Source organism: Rhinoraja longicauda, chromosome 3 (assembly GCF_053455715.1).
Source record: "Rhinoraja longicauda isolate Sanriku21f chromosome 3, sRhiLon1.1, whole genome shotgun sequence".
Lineage (NCBI taxonomy): Eukaryota > Metazoa > Chordata > Chondrichthyes > Rajiformes > Arhynchobatidae > Rhinoraja > Rhinoraja longicauda.
In genome coordinates, this window is record NC_135955.1 from 86,853,803 (window position 1) to 86,866,726 (window position 12,924).

The 12,924-nt window shown below is 42.9% G+C and overlaps 2 protein-coding genes across 5 annotated transcripts in view; both read left to right on the plus strand.

The window, feature by feature from the left end:
* LOC144592155 (uncharacterized) overlaps positions 1 to 3,206 on the plus strand; it is a 62,235-nt gene extending 59,029 nt beyond the window's left edge. For all 4 annotated transcript variants that reach the window (XM_078396581.1, XM_078396584.1, XM_078396582.1 and 1 more), the window contains one exon: positions 491 to 3,206. In XM_078396581.1, coding sequence (XP_078252707.1) covers positions 491 to 646 — 156 coding nt within the window. In that variant the 3' untranslated portion in view covers positions 647 to 3,206. The remainder of the gene's footprint in view (positions 1 to 490) is intronic.
* A 5,317-nt stretch (positions 3,207 to 8,523) lies between these two features.
* mccc2 (methylcrotonyl-CoA carboxylase subunit 2) overlaps positions 8,524 to 12,924 on the plus strand; it is a 69,356-nt gene continuing 64,955 nt past the window's right edge. Inside the window, exons 1-2 of the mRNA XM_078397060.1 lie at positions 8,524 to 8,748; positions 12,681 to 12,747. Coding sequence (XP_078253186.1) covers positions 8,611 to 8,748; positions 12,681 to 12,747 — 205 coding nt within the window. The 5' untranslated portion in view covers positions 8,524 to 8,610. The remainder of the gene's footprint in view (positions 8,749 to 12,680; positions 12,748 to 12,924) is intronic.

A 12,924-nucleotide genomic window follows, 5' to 3' on the forward strand; every position in this document is an offset into this window, starting at 1 on the left:
CCAAGACCATTGTTTACTTACCTGCACATAACCCATATCCCACCATTCCCTGCATATCCATACGCTTATCCAAAAGTCTTTATAAGGCCACTAATATATCTGCTTCAACCAGCACCCCAGGCTGCACATTCCTGGCACTCACTGCTCTCTGTGTATAAAAGAAAACTTGCTTGCACATCTCCTTTAAACTTTGCCCCTCTCGCCTTAAAGCCGTGCCTCTAGTATTTGATTTTCCCATAGTGGGAAAAAGATTCTGATAGTCTACCCTATCTATGCCTCTCTTGACTTTATATTTTAGGGTTGATTGATTTGAAAGTTTTGCCTCGGTTTGAAAAACCTCAAGCTTTCCCCTAGTTTTCTTTGATAACATTTCCAATCTGAATAAGATTTGCTTGTGAGACGAGAGATGTCTAACTTTCCTATTGGCATGTCCAGGCGTGAGTATTTTCAATAATAACACGTTGTTACTTATATATCCATGTCTTTGCAGGTGATGGGTAACTCATCGTTACAGAGTTGGCAGTCGGAATCGTATACGGAGGAGGCCTGTTGTGCAGCAGAACAGGACACAGAACAGATGCTACCAACGAGAGTTGCAGAATATTTCTTCAGTGACATTTTCACAGAAGTGGAGGAACAAGAATGAAGAAGGGATCTGTGTGAAGCTACAACTTTAATCGGTACGGGTTACATCACAGAATAATGTGATTAGGTTCTTGACCCAATCACTGCATTGGGGTCATGTGAGGTACGAATCGGAACAGACCTTGGTTGCTTTTACTTGCACTACGATCTCCTATTAATGTACTTCAGTTGTGATTGCAAGGTGGATTCAAAATTTTGGGCGACCTCTTTACAAAAGTCAGAAAAGTAGCCTTTCTTGAAAGGATACATCAAGATTTTGCAGGGTAATTTATTGCAACAAAGTTTTTGCTATACATGAAAAATAACTGCTATCTACTATTCTTTCAATATATTATAAATTCATTCTGTAGAATGATATTTTTATTCTGCACCTGAGCAGTTGTGTATGATATTTAACAATCTTGCATTCTCTGAGTGAGAAAAATGCCTTTTTTGTAACATATAAGCTTGACCAGTCGAAATACACACGAACAATGGCAACTTGATTTACCTTTAAATTGATGTAAATGTTATTGCAGAAAAGGGCATACAAGAGGTGTGCTTACTCATATTTCTGTTTATTGTATGAACTCATTCTGATATTGACTTTCAATGAACAGAACATGTATGACGTCAATGTATTGCACTTTAACATCCAAGCCATTAATCAGGATCACTTTAAATTAGGGAAACTAGAATCCATGAATGTGTGGGTTATCATATATTTGCCAATGCAGTTACTCCCCTGAGAAAAATGATTTAAATGCAGTATTTCTTGGTTAGAGTAAATGGAAAAATCATCACATTAAAGCAATAAATAGTGGAACCAAACCAAAAAACACGACACAGAGAAAAGCAATGAATGTACATAGTCTAATTGAATAGGTCAAATTGTATTAATGAAATAATTCATTGACATTTAAGTTGTAAGATAATGGGCATAGTATGTTTTCGGATTTTGAATGCAGATTTTATTGAGGGAAGTGGAATAGGGACTAGTGACATTTGTGCACAAATTACTACAAAAGTAGTTGACTTATGTCGGATTCCAAAGGTTTGTTTTCAACAATTTGGATGCCATGTCAGAAAAATGCCTTGTGATGAATTTGTAAGTCTGTCTTCATTTACAACTTTGTTGTAATCATGGGGATTGCACACATTTGATGAGTTTCTCTGATGCTGAGGACTGTTTTTATCACTCTTTTATTCTTTGAAGAATGTGCCTTATTCAGCTCACAGACTCATGGGACTGACGGTGACATTCCTTTTAAATAGCTAATCAAAAATAAATATTTGCAAGTTTGGAGGTGAAATTTACATTTGTTTGCATGTCATACACGTCAATAATGAGAGACAAAAATTATTTTTGTAAAATTACCTGCACTTGTGTTTTTGTGCTTGAATATATTTGCATATTTCAGGACAAATTTGAGTTTTGGGCAAATTGACTTTTTTAAACCCCTTCCCAAGATGTGTTTTAAAACAAGCTATTAATTAACTATGTTCCTTTAGTTAACATTATGGAAATGTGATGTGCTGTTAATCAGACTGTCTTTCATTGTGGGACATAATGACATTTGCAAATAATTTACCTCATTTTTTGTATTTGAATTATTATTTAATATTCTACTCAGGTGGCTTTGATATTTTTGATGACTTGAACATTGCAAAAAAATTGAGAGAGAAGAGATCTTTGGAATGAATTAAAATGTGAACTTGTTATGTTGTTAACTGACTCAGCTGTGGTCTATGTAAAAACAAGGAACTGCAGATACTGGTTCACAAGAAAAATGACAAAGTGCTGGAGTAACACAGCACCTGTGGAGAACATGGATAGGTGATGTTTCGGATCGGAACCCTTCAGACTCGCGTTTCGGGTCGAGACTCTTTCTGAGGCAGAAGAAGGGTCCCGAATCTAAACGTTGCCTATCCATATTCTCCAGAGTTGCTGCTTGATCTGCTGAGTTATTCCAGCTCTTTTGTGTCTCTTTTACAGCTGTGGTCTATGTTGTGGTATGTTAATATATGGAAGAGACTACAGAGATTATCAAAATGTTCAGAGAGTGATGAGAAACACATTATCCACCAACTTGGGTCATAACCGAAGTATTCCAATTCTAGTTTTAGGTAAATTAATAAATTGCAGGTTTTATCCTGCTCAGGTGAGATAGTTTCTGAACCTTGATCAGTTTATCTTGCAATTTTTGTCATCAATCTCCGAACAAATTTGGTATCTGATGCACAGAAGTTCTCAAATGAATTATGACTGTTAATTGGACAGGCCTTACTGATATCAGAGAGAAAGTATTGAAATGAAACTTCATAAACAGTAAATAAATGTAATTATGTAAAATGTATGATATGCACATAAACGAAAAAGATCCTTTAAATTTGCCTTGCCCTTGAATAAACAGCTGGGTCCGTTGCACAAGCCCGTAATCCATGTGTAATTTACTGTTGTGACTTTGTCTTCTCTTGGTTGTAAATATGTATGTGGTTATTTAGAGAATGACTTACTCAAATGTCATTTCAGCATCTTCCTTGTTTGAAAGGAATCTTACAGTATTACTGCACAGATTCATCTGTGGGCTGCTTGTAAATTCTGTAAATAAAAAAAATCATCTATAGTTTTTGTTTACACCAATTTAATATTGAGACTTTTAATTTTGTAACATTTACTACTTTTATGTTCCAAACTATTGAAGGCTGTGAACATGGAGACACTGCAGACTACACATGCTGGAATCTGTCCCAAAATGTGGCCTGTCCATTTCCCTCCACAGATACCATCCTCAGCGTGCCTGTATCGTCTTTGAAATCACATTTACATCGTCATAATATATCTTGCCGAGTTTAATTGACTATTAACCCCCAAAACCATTTTCCTTAGACTCCAGTCACTGGAATAGTTTTCCCCCTTGATATCCATTGGATTCAGTTTTAGCAAGGCACCTCGATGCCAGACTATGTCACATGCTGCCTCAATGTCAAAGACAGTAATTCATACCTATTGCTAAAGAAATATTCATCCAAGGGACATGTACTTTGCAGGCTGAGCCAACATTTAATTGCCCATCATTAATAGCCCCAGAGAAGGTGGCGGGAGCTGCCTTCTTGAACCACTGCAGTCCTTGAGGTGTGAGAATAACCACAGTGGTGCCCGAAGATACTAGAGGAACAAGATGGACCACTCTGTTGAAATCGCCTTTACTGAAGTGTAGTACGCAAAGGAGCATAACGTCCGCCATTTTAGTAGGCAAAACCTGCCGTTTGCTGTGCCTCTCGCAGTGCAATCAGTGTTTTGGGGGCACAGTATGTGTGATGATACCATTAAAATGCAGAATATATCAATTCACAGATTTTTGTTATTTTTCTTTTTAAATGTTTCTGCAAGATTCTGCCTACTAAAATGGCCCCATGACGTACTACGGTTTTTAGGGTCGAGTGGTCTATCTTGTTTCTCTAGTATCTTTGGTGGTGCCAGGGTGAGAATTCACAGATTTTAATCCAGGGACAGTGAAGGTGCGGCAATATATTTCCAAATCACGATGGTGTGTGGCTTTGAGGGTAATTTCCAGGTGGTGGAAGTGTTCCCATGCTTTTGCAGGCCTTGCAGCTCTTGCCCTTCTAGCTTCTCAGCTTCAGAAGATGCTGTCCAAGAAGTCTTGGTGAGTTGCTACAGTATATGGTGGAGAAGGTACTGTACATTGGTAGTGAAGTAAGTGAATGGCTGAGTTTGGGATGCCTGTCCAGTGGGCTGCTGTGTCTCAGCTCCAGCTACCTGAGAACTGTTATAGCTGTACTCATCCAGGTAAGTGAATACTGCTCTTTGGCGCATCTTTGGACCGTAATGAGAGCGGAGTGGTCCTGGTGATACCTTCCACTTACTCAGCCTGTCTATATCCGCTTTGAAATCATCTTTACATCGTCCTCTCTGCTCAATCATACCTGGTTTGCTATCATATGCAAATGTGGAAATACGGTATTATAGACAATAGACAATAGGTGCAGGAGTAGGCCATTCAGCCCTTCGAGCCAGCACCGCCATTCAATGCGATCATGGCTGATCACTCTCAATCGGTACCCCGTTCCTGCCTTCTCCCCATACCCCCTCATTCCGCTATCCTTAAGAGCTCTATCCAGCTCTCTCTTGAAAGCATCCAACGAACTGGCCTCCACTGCCTTCTGAGGCAAAGAATTCCACACCTTCACCACTCTCTGACTGAAAAAGTTCTACCTCATCTCCGTTCTAAATGGCCTACCCCTTATTCTTAAACTGTGGCCCCTTGTTCTGGACTCCCCCAACATTGGGAACATGTTTCCTGCCTCTAATTAGGGGATTGGACAAATCCCCTAATTATCTTATGTTTCAATAAGATCCCCCCTCATCTTTCTAAATTCCAGTGTATACAAGCCTAATTGCTCCAGCCTTTCCACATACGACAGTCCCGCCATTCCGGGAATTAACCTAGTGAACCTACGCTGCACGCCCACTGGACAGGCATCCCAAACTCAGCCATTCACTTACTTCACTACCAATGTACAGTACCTTCTCCACCATATACTTCGGTTCCCTCCGCCAAACTGTTGATACTTGTGAAGAGCTGGGCCCCAAGCACTGATCCCTGTAGTTACCCTACCAGTCAGTCTGCCAACCTGAGGGAGACACACGTATTTCTATTCTTTGCCTTCTGCTGTTAACCAAATGACACCATGCTCGCATGTTATTCCAGTTTATTATGCTTTAACCTTGCTGAGCAATCTACTGCATTGGATCTTATTGAAAGCTTGTTGAAAATTAAAAAAAATGGCAGATCCATTGGTTCCCTCCCTACTCTTTCCATCCCCCTCTCCAGCCCCTCAGTTCCATGTTTTATTCTGTAGGCCACAGCTGTAAAGATCTCAAATGTTACTTTTGTTCATTTATCTTTGTTGGCTCTGCAACCACATTCCTTAGGGTTAAGAAGTGTGAGGCCTGATTTTACTGAAACATTCAAGATCCTTAGGGGGCATGACAAGGTAGAAGTCAATAGGTAGTGTAAGAAAATAACTGCAGATGCTGGTACAAATCTTCATTGACTTCTCCAACTTTAGATAGTTCCTCTGTCCCTCTCTTCCCCTCCCCTTCCCAGTTCTCCCTCTATCTTCCTGTCTCCACCTATATCCTTCCTTTGTCCCGCCCCCTGTCATCAGTCTGAAGAAGGGTCTCGACCCGAAACGTCACCCATTCCTTCTCAGCATGCATGTATCGTCTTTGAAATCACATTTACATCTTCATAATATATGATGCTCAAAAACCCATTCCTTCTCTCCTGAGATGCTGCCTGACCTGCTGAGTTACTCCAGCATTTTGTCAATAAATACCTTTGATAGGTAGATGTCAATAAATATTTATGTTGGTGAAAATGGAAATAGGGTGCACAGTTTCAAGATAATGAATCCTATTTAAGATTGTTATCAAAAATTACAGCAGGATCTTGATCAGCTGGGCAAGTGGGCTAAGGAATGGCTAATACAGTTTAATGCAGATAACTGCAGGGTATTGATTTAGGGAAGTCAAAGTCATACAACATGGAAACAAACCCTTCGAAACCAACTTGCCCATGCTGATCAAGATGCCCCACCTATGCTAGTCCCACCTCCCCATGTTTGTCCCATATCTCTAAACATTTCCTAGCCATATACCTGTCCAAATGTCTTTTACATATCATTATAGTATCTGCTCAATTATCTGCTTTGACAGCTCGTTCCATACAACCAGCCCTCTCTGTGTGAAACTAGAGCAGGTCCTTGACAAAGAATGTTAGGATCCTGGGGAGTGTTCTAGAGTAGTATCCAGGAGTGCAGGTACATAGTTCCCTGAAAGTAACATCACATGTAGATAGGGTGGTCAAGAAGGCGTTTGGTACATTGACTTTCATCAGTCAGTGTAACGCAGTGGGTCAGGCAGTATCTCAGGAGAATATGGATAGGTGATATTTCAGGTGGGATGCTAATCAAGCGTGTTGCTTTGTTATGAATGACCTTCTACTGTATTATTGAAACCACTCATTGAACAGATGGAGAGCATTCCCGACTATGGATGTGGTCTATATGGAGTTTGTACGTTCTCTCTGTGACTGCGTGGGTTTTCTCTGGGTGCACCAATTCCCCCCTACACTCCAAAGAGGTACTGGTTTGTAGGTTAATTACTTCTGTAAATTGTCCCTAATGTGTAGGATAGTGCTAGTGTACTGGGTGATCGCTGACTCCACATTATCTCTAAAGTCTAAAGATGCAACCTGACCCGCTAAGTTACTCCAGCACTTTGTGCCCTTTCCTAACACTTATACTCAATGCTCTGACTGATGAAGTCATACTAGATGCTGTTTTTTTAACCACTCTGTGTACTTGTGTTGCCACTTTCAGAGAGCTAACACTTGGATCCCAAGACTTTAGAACCATGGTGGAAACAGTAATTAAACAAAAAACATTTCAAATGTAAATTTTATTTGTAACTAGACTAAGTGGACCCGACCCGTTGGGCCCAAACCTCTCCTGCGTTGGTGCAGCACCATCTTTCCATATACTTATACCCTTCTCGTTTGTTTGTTTGTTCTGAACTACAGCCAAAATGGTACACGGCAGCTTGACAATTTTAGGCCCACCTAACCGTTGTCCCTTTGTTGCTAATGGAAGAAGTTTCATTGAAATTGGTGTTATATTTTTTAAGTTATTCACATTTTAAAGTTTAAATCAATCTCCTAGGGAGGGAAGGGGGAGGAGGGAGGATAAGGGGGGTTGAGGTGGATGGAGTGGAGTGGGGGGGGGGGGGGGAGGGAGGAGAAGGTGCTGCACCAATGCAGGAGACGTTTGGGTACAACGGGTCAGCTTGGTCTAGAAGATAAATGTATATAAAACAAAAACTCAAAACTCCTAATACATTGTTAGTGTCTAAACATTCAATATTGCTCGTGTCATATTTAGAAATGTTAGCACCTGCCTTTACGCCGATGATCAAGGAATGGTAGAGCCCACAATGGCCCATTGATGGCTGTGGAAGCTAAATGATGACCATTTATACAGCACAAATGGTACTTGCAATGAAGATAGACACAAAATGCTGGAGTAACTCAGCGGGTCGGGCAGCATTTCTGGAGAAAAGGAATAGGTAATATTTCGGGTCGAGACCCTTCATCAGACAGACAGTCGGGAGACGGGAACTAGAGATACGAAAAAGAACAAGTGAATGAAAGGTATGAAAAAAAAAAATCAAAGCCAGCACCGATGATCAAGGAAAGGTAGAGCCCACAATGGTCCATTGTTTGCTGTGGAAAATGTGATAACGAGGGTGGATATGAACAGTGAAACTATGTAGGACGATAGTGAAATTAGGCAGGATGACAATGAAACTAAATACAACGACAATGAAACAAGTATGTGTAGGAAGGAACTGCAGATGCTGGTTTACACCAAAGATAGACACAAAATGCTGGAGTAACACAGTGTGACAGACAGCATCTCTGGAGAGAAGGAATGGATGATGTTTTGGGTGGAGACCCTTCTTCAGACTGAGAGTCTGGGAGAGACATGGTGTAAAAACGACAGATCAAAGCAGATGTTGATTATGAAAAAGACAGATCAAAGCAGATGTTGATTATGAAAAAGACAGATCAAAACTAGTTGGATTAACTCGAATGGGGCAGGCATGGAGAAAGGGATTGCAAGAGTTACTTGAAATTAGAGAAACTAATAGAGAAACTTGAAATTAGAGAAATTAGAGAAACTTACAACTGGGTTGTAAGCTGCCCAAGCGAAATCTAGCAATGAATTGGTGTGAGGAGCAGAATGTGTGGTTGTTGTGAATGTGGGAGGAGTGTGCACAACTCAATCCTGCAGTGTGGTGGGAACAAGGAGGGATTGAGGCGGAGCTGCCAGTTGCAAGCAGCCACTGACTGGGAGGAGCAGTAGGCGGCCAGGAGGTTGCAGAAGCTTCCCTCTTGTGGGATGCAGCAGCAGGCGGCGAGGCTGCGGCTCTGGCTGCCCAGAGCCCGCGCCTGGGCGCTCCCCCGGGCCCGCGGCTACCACGGCGACAGGGTGGCGACCGTGGGCACCGAGCCTGAGGCCGGCGCGGCCCAGTTCCAGGTAGGCCGCGCCGCAGCCCCGGGCTCGCCTGGGCCACAGTCCCGGGGCAGGTGCACGGCGTGCGGGGGGGAGGGACTGCATCATCATCAGCACAAACTACACGCACACATCTGCAAGCCGCCACTTAATGCGCACAAAGTGTGCTGTTGTTAGATTAAGATTCCTGAGCAAAACACGTATTGTGTTGAAGAGAAGGTCATTTGTGCCCGTGACCCTTTAATGAAGCCCTTGAACTCGCTCCCTGACTTCGTGCCAAGTTCCCGTTTGAATCTTTCCCATCACAACACCAAGACTATTCACAGGACCAAAGAATGGATGGCACACTGATATACAGGGAATGGAGGGCAGATGGGTGTGGGAACAGGCCCTTCGGCCCAACTTGCCCATTCCGGCCAACATGTCCCAGCTACGCAAGTCCCACCTGCCTGCGTTTGGTCCATATCCCTCCAAACCTGTCCTATCCATGCACCTGTTTCTGAAACGTTGGGATAGTCCCTACCTCAACTACGTCTAAAGAAGGATCGAGACCCGAAACGTCACCCAGAGATCCAGAGATGCTGCCTGTGTTACTCCCAACATTTTGTGTCCATCTCATCTGGCAGCTTGTTCCATACACCCACCACTCTGTGTGAAAACGTTACCCCTCAGATTCCTATTAAATCTTTCCCCTTCACCTTAAACCTATTACGCCGAACATCGAAAATGTGTCTAGATTTTGACTTTCGTGACCCATCTCTGGTATCTTCTTGAAATTTGGCACGGATTTAGATAAAAAAATAATCGAGAAGGAATTCATAACTCGTCAGTGAAAAAAGTTGCACACTAATTAATTAAACTAATTGGAAAAAGTCAGCCGCGGACTCTGTCGATCCGCGAGACGCCGCTCTGGCCTGCTCCGGTCCCGGCTTCTCCGCGGCTTTCCGGGAGCTCAGATGGAGAGTTTTGAACACGCACTGCAGGGTTTTGCCAGGGTTTACTGCAGAGATATTCTGTTTGTGTTGATATGAAAACTAAATTGGACAGAGAACTTCTTAAATCTGTGAATTTGCATTCTTAAGTTGGTATCGGTGATTGCACTCTTTATTTAAAACGTTTATTCAAGGGATGTGAGCATCACAGGCTGTGCCAGCATTGAATTACTCAGCCCTAGATGCTCTTGAGAAGGTGCAGGTGAGCTGCCTTCTTGAATCGCTGCAATCCTTGTGTTGTTCGTGAGTGAGTTCCAGGACTTTGACCCATCAACAGTGAAGGAACAGCGACACGTTTCCAAGTGGGGATGGTGTCTGGCTCGCAGGGCAACCTCCAGGTGGTGGTGTCCCCATGCTTTGGCTGCCCTAGTCTAATGGATTTGGAAGGTGCCTTCTCAAGAGTTTCAATGTCTTGCTCCAGAGCATCCTGTAGACGGTGCAAACTGCTGCCACTCTGTGTCAGGGGTGGGGTGAGTGGATGAATGTCAATTAGGAGAACCACTGTGTCCTGTTTGGTATCAAGGCTCTTGAGTATTGTTGAAGATGTGCTCATCTGTACAAATGGAGAGTATTCCATCATGCTCCTGACCTGAGCTTTGTCGATGGGGGACAGGTTTTGGGGAGTTAGGATGGGAGTTGCTTGCTTTAGTTTAGTTTAGTTCAGAGATACAGTGTGGAAACAGGCTCTTCGACCCACCAAGTCTGTACCGACCAGCGATCTCCGCTCCTCAACACCAACCTACTCACACGAGGGACAATTTACATTTATACCAAACCATTAACACTATCCTACACACACTAGGGACAATTTACATTTATACCAAGCTAATTAACCTACAAACCTGTACGTCTTTGGAGTGTGGGAAGGAACCAAAGATTTCGAAGAAAACCTACGCAGGTCACGGGGAGAACGTACAAACCCCGTAGACAGTACCCGTAGTCGGGATTGAACCTGGGCCTCTGGCAATGCGTGCTGTAAGGCAGCAACTCTACTGCTGTGCCACTATGCCACCCTGTTTGCTGCAAGATTACTAGCCCCTAACCTGCTCTTTTAGCCACTTTGTGTAAATAGCTAATCTAGTTCAGTTTCTAGTTAATGATAATCCCCAGATATCTATATTGCGGATTTGGTTAAGTAAATCCTAGTGAATGTCAGGAGATGATAGTTGGATTTTCTCGTTTGTTATTGTCACAGCCTGGGACTTGTGCGGATGAATCTTACTTGCCGACTTTCAGCCTGTTGTTAGACATGGTTCAGATCTTTCGGCATTTGGACGTAGAATGGCTTCAGTATCTGTGGAGTCATAAATGGTGCTGAACATTGTGCAAACATCAGCGCACATCCCTCCTTCTGACCTTACGACTGAAGAAAGGTAATTGATGGAGCAGCTGAATGTGGCTGAGGCCTGGACACGAAGCTGACGAACTCCTGCAGAGATGTTCTGTGGCTGAGATGACCTCCAGTCACCACAACCATCTTCCTTTGTGCTAGTGTGCAGGAAGGTACGGCAGATGCTGGTTTAAACCGAAGATAGACAAAATACTCTCGGCCAGTGGGCACCCTACCTCGCTAGCCTGAAACAAAGCGCAAAGGGCGTCCGACTCAATGACAAACGTGCTCTGATTGGACAATTACTACTCGGAAAATTGAGTAGATTTTGGAGGTTTTATCCATATTTTTAAAATATGTGCAGGTTTTGTTCTTGACGAGTTTCAGATATAATTTCTATAATATTTTTACACAATATGTTATATACACAGATTGATATGGGATGTGGGTCATGACATGAAACGAAAAGGCACCTCGGCCCACGATCTATATGTCCTCTGGTCCTCGATTCGCCTACTCTGGGCAAGAGACACCATTGCATCTCCCCGATCTATTCCTCTCATGATTTTATGATATGGAGGGCATATCATATCACTTTATTTGCATTAGCAATGTATACTGTGGAATATACAGGTCCATCATTGATTTCACAGTATGCTTGGTTCCTGAGCCTTTCTGAACTATCTGTTTTGCCATACCATCAGAACTCATGGCCTCCGAGAGCAAACGGTACCATAATGGTATGAGGAAATCATAAATCATATGAGGAAAGACTGGATAGACTGGGCTTGTACTCGCTGGAATTTAGAAGACTGAGGGGGGATCTTATAGAAACATATAAAAATTTTAAGGGGTTGGAGAGGCTAGATGCGGGTAGATTGTTCCCGATGTTGGGGGAGTCCAGAACCAGGGGTCACAGCTTAAGGATAAGGGGGAAGTCTTTTAGGACCGAGATGAGAAAACATTTCTTCACACAGAGAGTGGTGAGTCTGTGGAATTCTCTGCCACAGAAGGTAGTTGAGGCCAGTTCATTGGCTATATTTAAGAGGGTGTTAGATGTGGCCCTTTTTGCTAAAGGGATCAGGGGGTATGGAGAGAAGGCAGGTACAGGCTACTGAGCTGGATGATCAGCCATGATCATATTGAATGGCGGTGCAGGCTCGAAGGGCCGAATGGCCTACTCCTGCACCTATTTTCTATGTTTCTATGTTTCTATGGTCCACCTAGGAAGCCGAGGAGCCGAGGTATCGGCCCAAAAAAGCTGGCCTCGGAAGTCGGCGACAGGAACGGATCTGTTGGCTCCAGCCGGGCCAGAGTTCCAGAGCTTCGACCACAGGGAGCATATTCGGCCTGCCAGATTGGTACGGAAGTCCCGATGAGGTCGAGATCGGCTGCCTCACCCGGCCTAGGCGCTATATATTTCAGGGGCACTTCTGGGGGAGATTTCAAGTGCTCTCTCGTAAATTGTCTGGTTTACAGGAGGTGCTGGACCATCAGTTGCCGGAAAATCAGTGGTGGACCTGTAATTGTTTGTCTATTTACCGTATCTAGCTAAAAATATACTTTGTAGATTTGAATTACTGTACAAGGCATTGAGGGAAAAGTAAAATTACAAATCTTTGTTTATCTTCAAGGAAAATCATGAACGAATGAAGATATTAGTGACAGAATTGAATGAGCGAGCAGAGAAAATCAGATTGGGTAAGTTTTGAAAAACTCAATGTTAAACTCTCTTAATGTTGATTTGATTTTCCACATATTTGGAAATATTAGAAATTCATAGTAAGTGAGTCCTTCGTAACATTCTCTTCTGTTTTTTGGCGTGATTATTGGCAGGCGATATTGTGCTTTGGAACTTGCTGGTTGTAAGGGTGGTGG